This window comes from Cyrtonyx montezumae, unplaced genomic scaffold (genome assembly GCF_038088225.1).
Source record: "Cyrtonyx montezumae isolate F1298 unplaced genomic scaffold, pur_monq_1.0 scaffold_12, whole genome shotgun sequence".
Taxonomy (NCBI): Eukaryota; Metazoa; Chordata; class Aves; order Galliformes; family Odontophoridae; genus Cyrtonyx; species Cyrtonyx montezumae.
The window spans coordinates 10,231,008-10,252,452 of NW_027071848.1; the positions used below are offsets into that span (position 1 = coordinate 10,231,008).

Genomic DNA, 21,445 nt, shown 5'->3' on the forward strand with positions numbered 1-21,445 from the left:
TTTTGAGCTGTGATATTGCCAATAAAACTTAAAGACAAGCACTTGGGTTTAAAGGCCATCAGCTACAGCAATATTGCATAGAATGTAAACAAGGTCAGAAAATTCTTTCTGGTCCTTGAAATTGCATATGAGCTGTAGGAAAGGCCACAGAAATGACCTAAGTACTGGCCCCATCCATTGGGCACACTGATATGGCCTTAATAGTAAAATGCTCTCTGAAGTCCATGGGTACAGGACTTTTCATCCAAACAGTTACATTCTTAATCCTGTACTCTTTCTCAAAGAGGATAGGTACCACAAACTACCTGTTCATCTGCACCAGCTCACAGTAAATCATTTATTGTGCCCAAGAAAAGGCATTCATCCTCTCAGGGCTTTATGTAGCTGTCTTACTACTTGAATACACCACATTTATAGAAACAGAGGAGAGAATGTAGCCTCCTAAGCCATACTGCCCATTGCGTTCACTACTGATCACACTTCCACTCCATCCTCTTGTTCTACAATATACAGTCCAGCTCCTGTTTTGTCATGTACTTTTTCTATTATCCTGTAATTACCACCCCTTTCTCTTCTGCTTTTTCTTAAACTATTGTCTTCTTGATGACAAGCAATTACAATTTGTCATTCAGAAAGTAAAATCTTCAGGTCAAGAATTCTGTATTTATGAAGTGTTACATATCAGGCTTTTTAGTAGTTTGGTAAAAGTAAGGATTATCTTGGTCAGAGTGCAGTGGAGCATATCAATGAACATCCTGGGATTCACAGGAAAGGGCACTGCCTCTCTGAATTACTAGAGTTATTGCTGGAAATAGTCTTTAAAGAACTCTCATGTTAACACTGAATCATGGCAAGTAATCTAAAGGACCTCTCAGGATGATAATCCCAGCAATAAAAAACACATAAAATAAGTTTGCCAAAATGCATACATGCATGTCCTGAAATGAAGTATCCATCTATGGAACTGCTCTGGAAGAAGATAACTGACTAATATCATTATGCTGGATTTCCAGTGTTCCTAGAGCTGCATAAGAGTCTATCACAGCCTCAAATATCTTCTCTATGAAGGTCAACAGGATTGTACTGCACTTACGACCAGTGATTTTCTGTGTAGTTTGCAGAGAAGCATTTGAGCAGACAGTGAATTTTTTCCCCAATTGGCTATTCTCAACTAAAGAATTGTATTAGAGATCCTGAACAATAACAGAGCCCTTGGGAGAAAAGCTTCTCTGCATTAGCCATCCAGCTGACACCATGAGTGATAACACCCGAGCATAAAATTTAATGAGATTTCTATAAAAATGAGTGACATCTGCATAGCACTCAGGTCCTGGCTAACTGTCATACATTTGTTATCACAGAGGCTTTTGTCCCTTATTAATCCGCTTTCAAGAGTGCCTGCTGTTGGAAAATGGAAATGCTTTTTAGCAGTCATCCTGCAGACTGCATAAAAGCATGCATTTCAGAAAGCATAATGACACATTGTCATGACTAGGAATGTATTTAAAAGGTTTAAAAAACATGAGAGAACTCCAACAACAAAATATATTTAGAATTTAGCAAGAGACATCCGCATAAATATATTTTATGTATTTTTATATAAGAAACTTGTTTGTATATAAAAGTACCGTGGCTAGAAACTCTTCAGTAATATTCAGTGTGGAAGAAATATTGTTGTAGAGGAAAAGTACTAAAATATTTTCTTTTAATTTTATTTGTGCTTGGGACCATGATATAATTCTCGGCCTAGGGCTTCAACTCAGTAAAAGCATATGATGGTATCAGAATCCCAGCTTTCCTTTAAAATTTAAATGAATTTTGAATCAATTGAAAGTTTCAATGAAACTTCAATGAATTGAAAATAAATAAATAAATGAATAAAATAAAAATAAAAGAGAATTATCTGCCTATTTTGTTGCTGTTATTCTTATAAATGCTACATTATCAATATTTTAATGTTCATTAATTGTTTGTACATCATTACCAAGCGAACAGAGGAAAGTGAAAAGTATAACTTGCTTTATTAGTTAATATAATGTCTCTTCCACTCTAAGACTATAGAGTTGAATTATTACAAAATTCAGAACAAAATTTTGTCATAGTTCATGTAAACACTCTTTTGATATTCACATAAAATTGTTTTTACTTAAAGGATTCTAGACAGGAAAAGATTTGTTTGTTTGCATAAAATAGCCAAACTGATAAATAAATATATAGATAGGTAGGTAGGTAGGTAGATTAGATAGATAGATAGATGATAGATAGATAGATAGATAGATAGATAGATAGATAGATAGATAGATAGATAGATAGACAGACAGACAGACAGACAGAAAGATTAAAGAAGGAAGGAAGGAAGGAAGGAAGGAAGGAAGGAAGGAAGGAAGGAAGGAAGGAAGGAAGGAAGGAAGGAAGGAAGGAAGGAAGGAAGGAAGGAAGGAAGGAAGGAAGGAAGGAAGGAAGGAAGGAAGGAAGGAAGGAAGGAAGGAAGGAAGGAAGGAAGGAAGGAAGGAAGGAAGGAAGGAAGGAAGGAAGGAAGGAAGGAAGGAAGGAAGGAAGGAAGGAAGGAAGGAAGGAAGGAAGGAAGGAAGGAAGGAAGGAAGGAAGGAAGGAAGGAAGGAAGGAAGGAAGGAAGGAAGGAAGGAAGGAAGGAAGGAAGGAAGGAAGGAAGGAAGGAAGGGAGGAAGGGAGGAAGGGAGGAAGGGAGGAAGGGAGGAAGGGAGGAAGGGAGGAAGGGAGGAAGGGAGGAAGGGAGGAAGGGAGGAAGGGAGGAAGGGAGGAAGGGAGGAAGGGAGGAAGGGAGGAAGGGAGGAAGGGAGGAAGGGAGGAAGGGAGGGAGGGAGGGAGGGAGGGAGGGAGGGAGGGAGGGAGGGAGGGAGGGAGGGAGGGAGGGAGGGAGGGAGGAAGGGAGGAAGGGAGGAAGGGAGGGAGGGAGTGAAAGAGGAAGGGAGGGAGGGAGGAAGGGAGGAAGGGAGGGAGTGAAAGAGGAAGGGAGGGAGGGAGGAAGGGAGGAAGAAGGGAGGAAGGGAGGAAGGGAGGGAGGAAGGGAGGAGGGGAGGGAAGAAGGGAAGAGGGGAGGGAGGACGGGAAGAGGGGAGGGAGGGAGGTAAGGAAGGAAGGAAATGAAAATGGTGAGTTTAGAAATGTAGAAATCCTGACTACAACTGCAATGTCAAATGTTGAAATCACGCCTGAATATCTACCTCTACCTCTATTATCCATAGTTACTGAGCTCTGCTGGGACCTCGCTACTCATAATAATTAGTTAAGATGGAAAGAAATGGAGAGTGTCCAAAGGATGTGTTACAACATATTTTAAAAGAAAGTCTGATATATATAAAGATCACTGGGCTTCCCCAGAAATGCAGTCACAATTTCTTTTTATTAATAGAAATGTATTCATTGTTACCCTTCCTGCATGTTCATTTTTGAAGAAAATCAACAGCGCATTTCTGATTCCACAGATTTCCATCTGTGCAGCAGAACTTCAGCCTCCAACAAGAGGAGCCTGGGAAAGAATTGGTTGCCAAGAATATTCAGATTTTTCATAATTAATCATAGCTATTAATAACATCAATATTTTAATTAAGTAGCATTAGAAGTATTGAGTCCTGTTCTGGATTTGTATAAATGTTTAAGACTAGGAAATCACAAGAGAGATTTTTATCCTTCACAGTGAGGGTGACGTAGCACTTGAACAGGGTGACCAGAGAGGTTGTGGAGTGTCCTTTGGATACATCCAAGACCTGCCTGGGTACCTACCTGTGCTGCCTGGTCTAGGGAGCCTGCTTTGTTAGGGAGTTGGACTTGATGATCTCTAGAGGTCCCTTCCAACCCCTACAGTTCTGTAATTCTGTGTTCATTCATTTGCCCATGATCGAGATGTACCTGTTTAGATCCATCAGCTGCAAAACAGGATCCTTAACCAGGGAAAACTTGCTTCCAATTTGGTTTGGCAAGTGCAAATGAACAACGTTTTAAAACACCATTAAGACCAATATTAGGCAAAATTAAAGGAGAAAACTAGGGGTAGGGAGGAAGTTATAGGCCAGTTTTCATTGCAAATTTGTATTTGTTATAATAAGCTTCATGATTTGGAACACACACATGGCTTAACAAACTAATAAATGTTATTTCCTTATTAAGTATAGTAAAGTAGAATAAATAATAATATTTAATATTAATAAATAATAATAAGTGTTATGAATATTATATAAATAATAATAATAGTATAATTTCTTAACTGAGAACTTGTTCAGTGATTTTGTTTGTTTTTAAATGAATCACAGTAAATATCAGCCTTAAAAGTCTTTGGTTTGCATTCTGTTTAGAATAGATTTTGGTCAATTAATAGACTTTCAAAAGAACATTAGTCCAAATCATTTCATTGAATAAGTGATTTTGATAAAAGGATATATGTTGTATTCTTAATTCAGTTATTAGCATTATTAGTATTCTCTTTATGAAATGCATCCAACCTTGCTTCATTTTGATACTTAAAGCTCCTGCTGAGGATTCTCACACAAAGAGATGTGATTGTGACTGTTCACACTAGCCTGTATCCTTCTTAAAGTCTCTTTTTTCCTTCAATTTTACATTCAGAACAATTATAACAGGATTTTATAGAAAACTGTTTCTGTTCCTAGTTCTTCTGCTGTCTTTCTGACAGATTAATTGCTTCTTACCTACATAACATTTAAGGAGCAGAAGCAAGCACAGTTTGCCAGTAGATTTTCTATATAAGTTATCACCATGATGCAGTAGTGTGCATTTTAACTCCTGTATTTCATGGGTATTGAACTCCCTACAGAATAACTCTCCTGCATTATTACTGTTCAGCAGCAATGATGGTGTGCTTTGTTTGATTATTCCAATTTATTTCTAGGTCCTCCTGGCCCTCCAGGGGTTGTAATAGTGGAAGAAATTACAGACACCACAGCAACACTCTCCTGGAGTCCTGGGGCAGACAATCACAGCCCGATCTCCCTCTACAACCTGCAAGCACGCAGTCCATTTTCTCTTGGCTGGCAAACAGTAAAAACAGGTGAGAAGAACTTCAAAATACCACAAGCAGGCTCTTCAGAACTACTGCTCCATGACAATAATAACCAGCAGCAACTGCAGACACTCTTGAAATAACAATGATAAATTAAAAGCACTGTTTTTTTCTTGTTGTTTTTTGTTTTAATTATTATTATTGCTTTCATGTTACTTAGCAACATCTATAAAAAGACAACACAGAGACTCCTGCTCGATGCAGCTGTGAATAAGGAAAAATCTCTCCCTTCTACATTTTAATCTTTGCCTTTTCAGGAGTACCACACTGTCAAAAAACCTCTGAATTCTAGCATATTAGATCCTTAATATCTGTCATATCTAATGGTCATACACATTTGCCATTGAAATATCGCATGTGAGCTTCAGCTTTCTGAGTGACCTATACATTTCTTCACTGTCTGTAGTTCCTGATGTAATAAGTGGAGACATGGAGTCTGCTATGGCTGTTGAACTGAACCCTTGGGTGGAGTATGAGTTTAGAGTTGTAGCAACCAACAAAATTGGGACTGGAGATCCAAGTGCACCATCTCGCATGGTCAGAACCAATGAAGCAGGTAAGAGATAAAAGGATTAATTTTCCAGGACTACCAGGAACAAGAACTGTTTTAATATACTAATAGTATAATATACTACAGTACTGATATTACTAGTCTCTTTTCAATATAGTATATTATTTTGGCTCACTTATTGGCTGCCTCCTACACAGCAAATGTGGCCATGAATTCCACTAGGCAGAAAGCTCTTACCAAAAATAATGTGGCAATTTGGGTGGAGTACTTGCCCCAAAATATTATTGTTCAGGTCTCAGGATGCAGGGAGTGCCTGTGCCTGTTGCTAATGGCAAGGGAAGCGGGGATACCACCTGCATGAGGTGTAAGCAGGTGGATGATCTGCTCAAGATCGCACAATTCAAGGAGGAGGTAGAGAAGTTAAGGAACTTCAGGGACTATGAATGGGGAGGGAGGCTGATGGAGTGACTCACTGCCATACCTGTGAGAAAGGTACAGGAGTGATACCCCAAATATTGTGGACCCCATACTTTTCCAACATCTGGCGAAGGGAGGAGACCTAAGAAAGGGGAAGTGTGGAAACAGGTCCCAGTTTGTCATCACAGATATCCTCACTCTATCTTCCTAGCTTCCTCATTAATCTGTCCATCATATGTTTGAGACTCTGGAACTTAAGGGACAGGGAAGTGAGGATGCGGTGGAAGATCCACACAGGAGATTGTCTAGGGTGAGGTGGTCTACTCCACACCTCAAGACTGCCTTTGCCAAGAAAATAATAAAGGTAGTTATTGTAAACTCCCTTCTGAGGGTAATGGAGGGCCCAATATGTTGACTGACCAGACCCTACCTGTAGAGAAGTGTGCTGCCTCCCTGGGGCCCAGGTCAGGGATCTTACGAAAAAACATCCTAGTCTAGTTCACCCCTCTGATTACTTAACTGATAGTTCAAGCTGGAAGTGGTATAATTGCTGAGAGAAGCATCAAGTCTATCAAAAGGGAGTTCAGGGCATTGTGGTGCTTAGTTGATGAAGCAGGTGTACAAGTGGTGTTTTCCTCTATCCCATTAGTGGTGGTGAGGGATACTGGGAGGACCAGGAAAATCCATCTCATAAATACGTGGTAGAGAGGCTGGTGTAATTGCAGGAATTTTATGGCTTTTTTTTCAGCCACTGACTGGTTTACTTGGCTCCTGGCCTGATAGCTGCAGATGGGTCTCACCTATCTCAAAGACAGAAATGGATCCTAGCCCAGCAGCTGGTGGGGCTGGTTGACAGGGTTAACCTAAACTAGTTATGCTAAACTAGTTATGAAGGGTGAAGAAAGGCTTGGTAGAGATGAACGTAGGAAAACAATTATGTGTTTGAGGGTGAGGTGAACGTCTCAGCTAAGTGCATCTACACCAGTGCATGTAGCGTAGGCAACAAGCAGGGGGAGCTAGAAGCCATTATGTAAGATGTGACAAGGCAGGACATGGCTTAACTGCCATTGCTGAAATATGGTGGGATCACTCCCACAACTGGAGTGTTGCAATGGATGACTATAAGCTCTTCAGAAGGGATAGGCAAGGAAGGAGGGGCAGAGGCATGGCTATCTGTATTAGAGTGTGTTTTGATGCTGTTGAGCTCAGGGCTGGATATGATAAGGTTGCGTTTCTGTGAGTAAGGGTCTCTATGGATAAGGTTCTTCACATCTGTCTTTAAAATTCAGACAACTTATCCTCAGGGTACTGTATCTATGATCGGGAATAAAGCTCCCACGATTCAAGTGGAAACAGTTAGAGAACTTCTGCTCCTCCTGGTCCATGGGGTCAGATGAGATCTACCTGAGGGTGCCTCAGGAGCTTGGCAGAGGTGATTGCCAAACTGCTTTCTACCATCAATGGTTCTGATCATGGTTATGAAGCAGATCATCCTGAGTGACATTACAGGACATCTTCATAGATTCATGGCAGGCAGATCCTGCTTAACTAGTCTGATCTCTTTATATGATCAAGTGGCCCATCTGGTGGATGAAGGAAAGGCTGCCAATGCGGTCTACCTAGTCTTCAGCAAAGACTTCAACACCATCTCCCAGAATTCTCCAGGGGAAGCTGGCAGCCCACAGCTTGGACAGGTACACCCTTTGCTGGGTACTGTCTGGAGGGCTGGGCCCAGTGGGTGGTGGTGAATGGAATTAAATCCAGCTGGCAGCTGATCACAAGTGGTGCTCCCCAGGGGTTGGTACTGAGACCTGTGCTCTTCAATATCTTTATTGATGACCTGGATGAGGGCATTGAGTGCACCCTCAGTAAGTTTGCAGATGACACCAGATTGGCTGGTAGTGCTGACATGACAATCATGAGTGCTGTTCCCTTGGGGTCAGTACTAGGACCTGTTCTATTTAATATTTTTAATGATATCTTTAATGAAATTTATTATCAGTCTCGCTTATGTGCTGGGAAAGATTATGGAGCAGATCCTCTTAGAAGCTTTTCCAACCTTGGTCATTCTGTGATTCTATGATTCTACCTGACACTTCATCCTTCTCTTTTAAGCCTTTGCTGCCTACCTTCTGACATACTTCCACTGATCATCAATTGCAGGGTCCTTTTCAGTCCCTTCATACGCTGCTCTCAAGCAGCCTCTTCTCCACTACCCCTCATAGCTTCTCTCTTTGAAGACACATTGAAACCTTTTTTCAGCCAGGAAGGGAAGCCTGTCATGCTCCAATATAAAAGAGGGAGACAAGGTTCTTAGATTATGTATATACCCAGCGTGAGATTAAGAAACAACGGTTCAAATGTTGGTCCGACCAGTTTATTATCAATATTGACCAGAGAGATGGGGAAGGCGGACACTTAAGGGTGATAGGGAAGGGAAGGCATGCGTTAGGAAAGATAGGAAAGAAGCAAGGGTTTGTACAGGGCAGGGAAAGTCACCAGCCAGGATCCCAGGGGCGGTCCGGTTGCAAGCGGCTCCGACGGTCCGAGGCAGAAGAGCAGGGGCGGCAGAAGCGGGGAGAACAGCAGCAGCGACGGGCAGCCCTGAGCAGCAAGCAGCTGTCCTGGAGAAGCGACACCGGGTCAGCACGGGAGAAACAGCATGGAGAAAGTCCAGGAACAGCGTCAGTCAGCACCGGAGAAGCAGCGAACAGTGATCAGCTCGTGAGGGTTCAGATGGTAGAACACCTCGAAGGAGCGGTGAGGTCCAGGAGAAAGCAGCATGTCTCAGGCAGCAGGCCCAGGAAAGAGTTCAGCAGCAGGGATCAGCTCATGAGGTTTCCGATGGATGAACACCCACCAATCTCATGGTGGTCGATCCCTCTTTTATCCTCCATTTCTCTTGTCTATGTGACAAATCCCATGCTAGCGTGCCAGGCAAGCATCTCCTGAGATGGCTATCTCCCCACGGAGATGAGTACCACATAAAAGAGTGTTCAGCAGCCATTGAGCTGCCCCAGGACATTCCTATCTGCTTGTCCTTTAGACAAAGGATTTCACAACCCTTGCCCAGGACTTGCTTGGACATGTTTGGACATGTCCATCAGCAAACGTTGAGGCAATGGTATAAAATAATAGTCTCTTACAAAGCCATGGGAAGCTGCTTAATTTGAAATACTTTGTACTACTTTGTCATGCATATGCTACCACGAATTGTTAGTAAACTTGGAGAAATTTCACTAAATTTCTGTCTGAGATGGTAGATGAAAGCCTGGGAAAATGTATCCTGTTTGAGTCTCTTGAAAATTGCAATGGTCTCTGAAAGCCTGGAATCACTGACAGAAAATGAAGCAGAATGAACAAGTGGTTTCTGAAATACTGGGAAACAGAAAAATCACTAGGTAGATAAAGAGATACACATTCTGAAATGCTGAAAGAAATGGAGGCAGGATTTGAACAAAGCCTCAGAACAGAACTCCATCACTGGTCACTTTCTCAATATTCTCCATTGCTAGTTGTATTTCTCACGGTTATTTGGAGGACTTTCAAGAAGTTTGATTTTGCTTTGATTATTTTTCAGCTGAATAATTTGTCAGTAGTTTATTAATCATACATAAAAGATGACTGCCAAATTCAAATATTCCATCTTTATTAGAAGTATAAGCAATTTTATAGTTACAAAATTCTGTAAATGAATAAGGCAGTTGTGTTGTACTTTATTCTGTCTTCTCATTCAGAGAGTTTTAAAAATTAGAAGTAGCAATGATAAAATGTGTCCAACTCTCTTAGTCCAAAATAAAAATCCAAAATTTTTAAAATAGGTTAATCTTGTTACCTCAGCTGCATAGTTCACAGATCTTTGTATAACGACCCATAAACAGTCACAACAGAGTATTCACTCATTTCTTAGGCAGGACCACAGAAACAACTAAGTCCAGAAAGTATCTTAGGAAGTCTAATCCAGACTCCTCTTCAAATCTGAATAAATCTTGTTTCTGATCAATTGCTCAGAACTATGTCCAATTAAGTCTTTGAAACTTCCAAGAATGGAGACTGCTTATGCTCTCTGGGCAACCTGCACCTCATTAATCTCACTGGGAATTTCTCTTTTTCTCTCCCCCCCTTTTTCCGCAAGTTTTTACATTGTGAAACTTAATATCTTTACAAGATGTACCTTTATAGCATAACCTTCAAATACTGTATGATTTGTTAGGAGAAAATGAAGAAAAAAAAAAAAGAAATTTAAAACAAATTAAAAAAAAAAAAAAGACAAGCTACTTTCATGTCAAACGAGTTTCCAAAAAAATAAAAATAAAAATTCCTTATTTGTCCACCATTACTCTTTCCATGATTTTGAACCATATGCAGCAGTGACAGTGAAAATTCTGTTGGACTCAAACCTTCAAGCTACTGTGTTTATTCAGGTAGTACATATCAGAGAGGATACAGCCACTCTGGAAAAGGCTTCTCCTGCACTGGGTTGCACAGCTGGTTTTGTTCCTTCAAATTTATGAATATTTCCCTGATTTTTAAAGGATAGTTCAGGATTTCAATCCAGTAGGTGTATATAAAATGCGAGTGAATGTTTTTTTCACAAACAAGTTAGAAAATGACTTATTTTTATCCAGCTACCATGTTTTTAGGTTCCTTGTTCTTCTTTCCCTGTTTTTATCAAAGTCTGCATTTGCTAAAACATATTTCAGCAACTCTAGTGAAGGTCTTCATGCACATACATTTTCAGTACCCCTTTGGACAATAATTACAGCTTTCCATCTATGAAAATTTATTAATAAATCATGCTTATGGTCAGGAAAAAATTGGGGGATAAGCATGCATTGTGCAGTGTATTTTTTGCGCAGTGATTAATACTCTTTTCAGGGTAGTGCTCTGCTATTGTTGCCATCTGGAGAAAAAGTCTTTAACAAATGTAGCAATGATTTATATTCAAGTACACAAGACTCCTGACAAACAGACCTATGACTGATAATAATTCAGGTCTTCTCAAATGAAAGGTCAGTAACACATTACTTCAAATAGGAAAAGACCACACTCAATGTTTATCTGCACTTTTTGCTTTCCAGTTAGAAAGATTTTTTTTTATTACCAGAGTTACAGCTGCAGAAGTGTCACGTTAGAAGGAAGCATTCTGTAGTGTGACATTGAATTCCAGACAGATGCCAGTAAAACAACTTAAAAGCTGTCAGAGAAATTGAAATTCAGGTTCTTTGGTGTGTCTGTTTAGCATTGTGTCATACAACAGAAGATAGTTGACATCACCTCAATCTTAGAAGACCTTTACTTAATGAAACCCTTTCATTTTCGTTTCCATGTCACTTATGAACTGTTTTTGTTTTGTTTTCTTGTTGGGTTTTTTTGTTGTTGGTGGTGGTGCTTCTTTGGGAGGTTGGGGAGAGGGGGAGGTTGTTTGGTTGTTTGTTTTGGAGTGGTTTTTTTTTTCTTCTTTGTTTTATTTTTTTAATACACATATATATATTAAGATGATTTCTCACTTTTATTCCACAGAGGTAGTGAGAAGACACTGTTCATAACTAATTAGATATAATTTCCCAATTTGTTGGAAACTATAGAGAGTTGTAAGGTGTGACAATGACATAATTGACACTGCTTTAAAACAAGAGCAAGGAAGACAACAGCAAACAAAACCATGTAAAAAAAATCTATTTGTCATGCTTCACCAAATGGCATGCTGTTTATAAATCTTAATGGCATTCTTGAAATGCCAGAGATGTCATGATTTGCTTCAATCAGGAACCTGCTTTTTTCTGGTTTCTAGCTATTCCTGAAGTCTGAGAGATGCCTTGGATCTTAAATCTTGTCTGTCTCTGTTCTCAGAGAATTCTCTGAGACAGTTCTGTGAATATGAACTGTCATCTTTGTGGCTGTTTTCAAATACTAAAGTTAAAGAGGCAGGAAAGTTTATGTCAGTTTTCATCGGATTTCATATAAGGTTTTCCAAATTAGGTTGTTAATATGTTTGTGTACTACTCAATTATGTATTCTTTTTCAGAATATCTCTATTCCTCAGCTTTTTATCTGAAAGCTTCAAGGTAAAACTTTTACTAACGTGGGCTTCAGTTCCAGCATCACAGATCTGAAACTTTAATATAGTGCATGTGTAAGGACATTATCTTTTAGAAGGAATATGGTATCAACCTTCATCTCATGACCTAGCAGACTAACCTGGGCCTTTGCAGTGATGTTAGATGTGCTCTACATGTAAAAAAGGCAGGATGCACTGGAAAGTCTCCAGAAATATCAGTCTCTCAGTAGGGAAGATGAGTGTGGCTCATGCTCAAAAGAGAGCTGTGGTCCACAGAGGTGAATGATAGCTGTGTAGACAACCCTCAGAGGTAGCAAATGTGTGAGTCTGCTGCCATTATTTTATACTTAAATGGAAATTGGCATCTTTAATTTAATGTCATTTGCTAATTTGTCTGGAGACTACAATCTTTTTCTCTCCCCACACCTCACTTACTTTATTACTTCTTCCCCAAGGCAGTAACAATATTTTATACCAGCTCATTATCTAAAAATACCCATGGAAGCAATTCTTGGGATAGTGCTAGGAAATCATCAGAATAATAAACAGGTTTTCACTTGCTTTAATATTTTAATTAAACCTTAATCTTGTTACTTAGTTCACATTTAGTTAACATGATTGCTTTTCATATCTACTTTCATTGAAAGGGATAATACCGCAATTTTATGGCACATCTAACGTATAGCCAGCTGCTGCATTTCTGTCACTTGTAGCCTTGATACATATTTTACAGGTCCACAAGGTGAAAAGAGCCAGTAACATGAATTTAGATATGTCTGGCATTCCACTATGGCACTCAGGCATTTGAAGCCTGGGGGCAAAGCATCAATTACATTATCTATTCATGGGGAAACATGGAGAGAGGGAAATTGAGTAGAATCAAAGTTTAACCTGCTAATCAGACATGAAGACTTGATTTTATGAGGTAACAATATAATGCACTCAATTAGTACCAGATTGTGCAGAGGATTTATTTTTAATAAGTCCTTATATTTATTTCATTAAGCCACACTGATTCTCAGCTAATATTTCTTCATGTTGTAACAAGGAGAATTTTTCGTGATAACATGTTTTAGACAGGTTTTGTTTTGAGGGATTTTTCTTGCTGCTGGTGGTTGGGTTTTGGGCCTTTCTTTTAGAGACCTGTGCAAAATAAGTTTCAACTTTTACCAAAAGGTTAATTATTTTTGCTCTGTTTGTAACATTAGGACATTATTTTATGGGTAACTGAAGTAGTTTCAGGGCTCCCCAGGGAAAAAAAATATGAAGAAAATAAAGTAGACAGTAATTGTTGACTGCATGTTTATATTTGAAACCAACAGACTACTCACATGTAATATTGAAGACCCATATTAATCTACAACCTATTGATAAAGAGTCCAAACAGAAGAGTTGTTAGAAAAAAATAACAGGAAGGATGGCATATATGACACAGTATTTGAGATTTCATATCTGTGGGTGGTAATCTGGAGTGAAACCTGCAGCCATGGTTGACTGTATTAAACTACTTAAATCCTGACTCCTCTAAGTTACAAGCATTAAAAATACAGAGGAAAATGTTAACAGAAGAAATGCAGATCTTGAGACCAATTGGGATGTTTTCCAATAACAAAATGCAGTTTGTCATCTGCTACAGAGATGCTGGCTCATTTTACATCTCACTCCTGACCAGATGAGATATGAAATGTTTTCCTGGTTGTGTGAGATCTTGAGGGTTGGTCTTTCACACATGAAAGGAGTTTTCATTTAACATCTCTCTGTTTCTCTGTTTCCCAGGTGTGCACTGAAGGATATATGCATATATATATACATATGCATAGAAAGGAAAACAACTGAAAAGAAAAATGTGTTATTGCTTTGGTCTTCACATTAGAAAGCTCTGTCAAGCTGGCAATAAAACTTTTTACCTCCTCCCCTCCTCTCCCTTCCCCCCCTCCATACCTTTCCCACATCTAATATTTGTTTTTCAAACTGTATCAGTATGTTAAAACATACGAATAGCTTTTACATTAAAAAAAAAAAAAAGTTGAGTTGCTTCAACAGGTCTTTCTGTTTAAGAGTAAAAGAGAAGAAAATCAATACTAGGTGATCAACACAGGGACTAATGAGAAAGCTTTAAATCCAGAAGTCCAGAAATCACATCTTTTTTTCTGGTGGTTTCTCCATGTGTGTCATTGCCAAGAATTAACAGTGTAAAGATTTGGAAGTCACTAGTTGCCTGGCAGTAAACAGGTTCTGAATGAGAAAATTCAGATATAAAACTGATATAAAAGTAATGTTGCTGAAAGGGTTGATGATAGACATCCTCAAGGTCTGGAATAAATGGTTTCTTTCAATACTTTTCTTCACTGATTTCAAAATGTTTTCCTCTAACTGTAAATAATCTGCTTTGGTGCAGTGCAGAGGAAATTTATTCCTTTGACACATTTATTCTTTTAATGGTTATTCATTTTAGAGTTTTGCTGCCCAAATGTACATTTTATTTTGGTGCAAAGGAAATCCGTCGTTTTGACAGTTTTATTCTTTTAATATTTATTTGTTTAAATAGGGCTTCAGTCTGAAGTGCCTTTAACAGGAAAACTCTAGAAAGAGGAAAATACTTTTTACATAATTCCAGCATGTTAGATGCTTGGAAGGAATACAGCATTTTCTCTTACTAATAATATGTCATCAATATAAACATATTCATCCTTATGACAACCAATAAAAACAACTTAAAGGGAAGAGAAAATGGATGCTAAATGTGGTTTAATATTTTTCATTAGAGATTGTATAGATTCTATTTAATGGATAGATTATTGTTCTACATCTTTTCTATGGAATGATCATCAAAATAAAGCACAGTTTTTATTCATTTTTATTAAAATTATTATCATTTTGCCATAGAGAAATTCCTCACAATTCAATACTTTATAATACTATTTCTATAGGGAAAATGTTATTAAGATACATAAAGACTGATTTTTAGTTTAACCTTGTTCATGTCTCTGGTCAGTATAATGAGATAAATCCTTGCAATTGCTTAGACAGCTATCTTAGGAAGGATGGATCATCTCAAAGCTCTGCATTCTCTGGAGGTGGCCCCTGGACTTCTTGCTTGGGCTGGGGCAAAAAAATAATATTGGAAATGTATGTGTAAACAGTTTCTCCCTTCTACCACATTTCCATCGGTGTGAATCAGAAGCAATTCATAAACTTTGCATTGTTGCATTATTTATGCGAAAAAAGAAAAAGGAAAACAAAAAAGAAAAGAAAGAAACAGAACAGAACTTATGTTCATTAAAGGGGAGATCATAGTTAAAAAAAAAATTCACTTTAATTGTGAAGTTTAATGTGATCTAGTAACAACTAGTCTTTCATTGAACTTGTTCAATGTGGGAAATACAGAGCGTGGGGTACATTCGTTTAAATCTATTTTTCTTTGTATAGTTCAAAGGTACTTTGTTACTCAGTAAATAAGCTCAATAGTGCACAATAAAGCCTTAACAGTTCTACCCATGATCTATATACTACTGTAAGGAAGAAAATAGGAAGGTTATATCTTATGTCGTACTTAATTAAAAAGAAAATGCAAGCACTACATGTTCACAATAAATAAACTCGGGAACTTTGTCATTTTTGGAGCTTCATTAGATATACTAAATAAGAGAAAAAATATATAATTCCAATAGAATAACTAAAATTTCTGAAGATTTATAGACTCTGGTGATCTATAGCTGGCCTTAATTTTTAAAGAGCTATGAACAGTATTGTTTCCAGTGTTTTGAAAGAAAGGATAAGGGCTATTTAAGGAAGCTAATTAAAATAACTGAAAATTCACTCCTTGACAAGGCCTAATAATATATATTTTAAAGAACCAAAATTAAATACCTGGAATGTAACAAACATATCTTAATTAATTCCTAAATTTTTAACTGAATTCTGAAATATTTGATTTTCGAAAACTTTTTTAAAAAAGTACAAACGCTAATAAGATAAATTTTATTTTATCTCTCAGGTTATATACAAACACTGAATTTTTTACTAACTGCAGAAGAAACAGAGCTTAAGTTTTTATTTCAGTATAAATTTCTTCTGCGTTTATGTTTTATTTGAGTTCATAATCACTCAATTGATTGTGGAATTCCATGAAATGTAATGAATCAAATTACTACAGAGTTTATATTTTTCTGTTCTGATTTAACAGCCTCATGTCTTCTTCAGCAATTTATTGCTATAGGGAAAACTTAAATAATTTGGATATTCTGATTTTTTTCTTTTTTGCTCACAGTTCCAAAGACACCTCCAGCTAACGTAAGTGGCAGAAGTGGAAGGCGTCATGAATTAGTAATAGCATGGGAGGTAAGGGACTTTTCTGTTTAAAGATCTTCTTTCATCTTTACTTCTTTGGAAACAGATAGACAGTACTGATTTGGGGTTTCCTTAGAGTAAATAACAAGAAACTAACACAAAATAGTGTTTATTCTAAAATTTCTAAATTAAATTGCATTTTAATATTGTTTGAGGATACTGCGGTGAATATTCTTCCCTTAGTGGCAGCTTCAAAATTGCCCTAATTCATCAGTTTTTTCTTCCAGATGCTTAGGTAGAATTGAATTTTATTATTATTATTATTATTTTTTTGTTTTTTTTTTTGTTATCATAAGTGAATGCTACATAGATGAAATTATAGATGAATGAAGAAAAGGAATCCCTCGTAACAATGTTTAAATTTAATTTTAAATTAAGGATACACTTTTGAAGTATTTTGTATAAATAAAATCTAAAGACCTGAAGCTGGCTTTTATTTTTGAGAAGAAATTTATGATGTAAGATACAGCACAGATTTATGACTACGAGAAAGGGTAATAGGAGTGGAAGTTGCTTTCTCTGCTGATCATAAATAACGCAATAGAGCAGGAACTTTTGTTGAGGTGTTTTCAAAATTGGATTCATCACAAAGAGATCCAGAGTAAATATGTATATGTGTTTCTTTTATATTATTAAAAAATAAATAAATCATCAAATAAAGATAAGGAGTTTCAGTGAAAAAAAAATGAAGCCGTACTACTTTAGAAGTGATCCAGATCATAAGAGATACATAGAATTCTGACAGACTACTTAAAGTGAGAGATTTGGGGATATGTCCTCTGTTACATCTGTCTTCCCCAGCACCAGCTACCTGAGGCTTCTGAGACAATACTAATTTCAGTTTGGTTACAATTTTCAGACTGCTAACAGCAGTATCTCTCCAACCAGAAGTATGCAGAATCCCAAACTAAAACCTCAGGTGTCTGGAACTGTATCCATTGTAAACTAGCCTAACTGAAATCCCTTACATTACATATTAGCATGTAATATTATTGGAAACTGTGTTTATGGTGTTTCTTAAGTGTCAAGAGAAGGAACATCCTTTTATAGCTAAGGGATGAGAATTGCCAGTAGGGCAGAAGGCGTCAGTTCTTCTGCAATGTTTATAATGAAGTTGTTGTTTCCATCAACTCTTAGTGTTCTTCCTAATCCTGATAATTTCAGCACGCTATTGTTTCACATATCTCTTCAACAGTATAAAATCATTAATCAAATTAAGATAATGAAATGACATTTCAAGTGTGTCAATCATAAATCATGAAGTGAGCACATATACATGTTTTAATAGTTTGAAAAACTTGTAACTTTTCTAATTCGGACTAGATTACTTTTATAAAAGTCCCTTCCAACTCAATCAATTCTAAGATTCTATGATATTCTAATGGTAGTCATTCAATTTCTTCAACAAATGATAAAAAAGAACAAAACACAAAATACTGCAATGAGAAATAAGAATTAACCTTTTTGCAATGGATAAGACTCTGAGTAGTATCAACAACTACTAGATTGTACTCAGAAGGTTCAAATCCCCCTACTTTAATTCGCGTAGTATGTATTTAGCATTTGCAATTAAATTCATAGGTTCTGCTTTTTCTCTTGTATTTCTGCTTTTTGAGGGATTTGGTTTGATTTGAATTGGTTTTCTATAGTGATAAACTGCTGGCAAATCCATAAATACTGTGAAGATCTCCAAGGTTCCTCCTTTCCAACTCACTAGATTACAAAGTCTATCTTATTTTTGCCTCCCCTATCTTTGATCTTATCACTGTATTTATTTATTTTGTATTTTGCTTGGATGAGCAGTGCACAGTCTCAAAATGCTGAAAAGAAAATGGGTTCTGCAGGTGAGTTGCCTAGTGATGAGACATTCATATGCAATGTGGTTGGAAGAGGACTCTGTGCCTCCTGTGTCTCTGCTTTGATTTATGTGTTCATCCAAATCTAAGGTGGGCCTTGAAGATGTGAAATTTTAGGCAACCTAGTAACTGAAACATTAATATGCTGACATCTGTTAAACATAATCTAATGCCTAACATAGTCAATTGACTTTACATCAAATGTAGGAGGTAAGTTAGTATGAAAAAATCCGTTTTTTGAATTGGACACTTAAGATTTAGATTTTGCAGTGCTCAGTTTCTCAACAGATAAATTTCTTTCCCAACTGTTTGCTTATGGCAGGTGTGTCCCAATTTAAGTGGTTAATTTCACAGATCCTCTGAAATAAGAAAAGCAAATGAGATTTTTTTTTCAAGTCTGAGAGTTAGAACTACTAGGTTTATTACACTGTATCTTAAGCCTCTAATTTAACAATAGAATTAAATTGCTTATTTGACACCCCATTTGGATATATAAATTAAACAAGTTGGCATATAGTGCCAAAGAAAGTCGTGACAAAACTATGTTGGTCTACACTTCTAACAAGACCACTTGAAGGAACTATTCCATTAATATACCAATGGTTAAAGCATTATTCAGACAGTGTATCTTATAAAAGAAATATCTTTCTGAGCCCACAAGCCTTTGAGTAAAGAAACTCTCTTACAGACTTCTGCTTTGTAATTTATCGTAAATTCAGGCATGATAATTAAAATTCTATAATGAAATTGTAAGAGACCACCTTGACACAAGTGGTTGCTTTCTAAACTAGTAAAACCACATCTAATCATTATCTGAATTTTATCTTTTAGCCAGTATCAGAAGAGTTTCAGAATGGAGAAGGATTCGGATATATTGTAGCATTCAGACCCAATGGAACACGTGGATGGAAGGAAAAAATGGTGACATCTTCAGATGCCTCAAAGTTTATCTATAGAGATGAAAGTGTTCCACCTCTCACTCCTTTTGAGGTGAAAGTTGGTGTTTACAATAACAAAGGTGATGGTCCCTTCAGCCCAATTGTGGTCATCTGCTCAGCTGAAGGAGGTCAGTTCAATATGCAGTAAGATAAAATTGTATATTTTTATCTATTTCAAGCTATTTTTATATACTGTGTTCTAATATTCTTATGCTTTTTCAGTAATATATTTCAAAATTATGTGTAAAAGTGTAAAGTAGTATTAATCATGTTTTGCAGAGAAACAGGTGAACTAACTTGCCAATATTATCCAGAAACAAAGAGGCAAATCTTACGAATCCACATCAGTCCTAACAGAAACATATAAGTTTGTTTTAATGAAGCTTCATCCCTAGTATGATGTCTATATTCTTAACTTAAAGCTGGTTTGCTCTAAAGAAAGGCTGATACTTTCTAGTCTATGCGCAGGTTGCAATACCTTTTGATTTTCTAATTGGACAACTGTTCAAAAGACTAAACAACTTCACCTGTGTATGTTCATTTCCTACATGGATGCTAGAGGTACACAAAATGCAAATTTACTCTTATTTTTATTTTATTTTTCTACTCTTCTCTATCTTTATCGCATTCATAGTATAAATAATTATGCATCTTTCTTAATGTCTAAATATTCAATGAGAATTATATGAATTCTTCAGAAGAAATAATGGAAAAGATTTCAGAAAAATTGCTATAAGGTAAACTGGATATAACTCTCAAAATATTCTCTGAGAAAAGACTTGTTTGTGATAGTTAAAAAAGTTGTTCTGTACTGATAAGAACCAGCATATGCAAATGTTCATTCACACAGAAGATAAGCAAATGTTTTCCATGGAAATACTGTGAGAAGCTCTATTGCTGGAAGTCATATTCTGCTTTTCTTCAGTAATTCTATCTTTAAGAGTTATCCCAATGTCTACTGTTATGAGAATAAGATTTGTAAGGTACTAGTGGAGACTGGAGGATTTTCATGCTATCACTAAAAAGCCATAGTGTCAAGATAACGGCTTTCCATGTGAAGAAAAGTGCTAAACATTATGTTTAACTGCATTAGTGGAAAAGAGCCACTGATGTCATCCATCCAAATTTCAGTAAGGCCTTTGATACAGTACCCTACAACATCCTTCTATCCAATTGGAAAGATACGAATTTGATGGGTGAACTGTTCGATGGATGAAGAACTGGCTGCAGGCTCTACTCCAGAGAGTGATGGTCAATGGCACAATGTCTGAATGGAGATCAGTGACAATTAGTGTCCCCCAGGCTTCATTGCTAGTGTCAATACTCTTCAATATCTCCATCAATTATGCTGACAATGGGGTCAAGTGTACCATCAGCAAGTTTGGCGGTGGCACCAAACTGTGGGGTGTGGTCAACAGAGTGCCATACAGAGGGAACTAGACAGCTAGGTTGGAGCAGTGTGCCCTGTAGAGCCTCATGAGATTCATAAAATCCAAGTGCAAGGTCTTGCACCTAGGTAGAGGCAGCATCCACTACCAATACAAGCTAGGGGACAAAAGGATTGAGCACAGCCTTGCTGAAAAGAACCTGGGGATGCTGGTAGATGGTGAGCAGGAAAGAGCCAGCAATGCAGCCTTGCAACCCAGAAATCTGACTGTATCCTGGGCTACATCAAAAGAAGCAAGGCCAGCAGGTTTAAGGAGGTGATCCTGCCCCTCTTCTCTGAGCTGGTGAGGCCTCACCTAGCGTAATGCATCCAGAAGTGGAGTCCTCAGTACAGCAGAGCCATGGACCTGTTAGAGCTTCTCCAGAGGAGGGCCTCAAAAATGATCCAAGAGATGGAACACTTCTCCTGTGTGAACAGGCTGACTGATCTGTGGCCATTCAGCCTGGAGAAGAGAAGGCTCCAGGGAAACCTGAGAGTGGCCTTTTGGTATCTTAAGGGGACCTACAGGAAAGAAGAGGACAGTTTTTTTAGCAGGGTCTGCACTGATAGAACAATGGGAAATTATTTCAAACTTAAATAGGTTGGATAGTTTAGATATTAAGGAAACTGACTTTTATAGTAAGGGTGGTGAGGCACTGGCACAAGTTGCGCAAGAGATGTGGTGGTTGCCCAGACCCTGGAAACATTCAAGACCAGGCTAGACTAGACTGAACAACCTGATCTAGCTGTGGAAGTCCCTGTTCACTGAAGGAAAGATGAACTAGATGACTTTTTGAAGTCCCTTCCGACTCTTAGGTTTCTACAATTCT

General features: G+C 37.6%; 1 protein-coding gene across 1 annotated transcript in view; it reads left to right on the plus strand.

Moving 5' to 3' along the window:
• Positions 1-21,445, plus strand: part of CNTN5 (contactin 5) — a 551,533-nt gene that overhangs the window by 508,938 nt on the left and 21,150 nt on the right. Inside the window, exons 17-20 of the mRNA XM_065730018.1 lie at positions 4,886-5,044; positions 5,463-5,612; positions 16,316-16,386; positions 19,083-19,317. Of these exons, the coding sequence (XP_065586090.1) occupies positions 4,886-5,044; positions 5,463-5,612; positions 16,316-16,386; positions 19,083-19,317 (615 nt within the window). The remainder of the gene's footprint in view (positions 1-4,885; positions 5,045-5,462; positions 5,613-16,315; positions 16,387-19,082; positions 19,318-21,445) is intronic.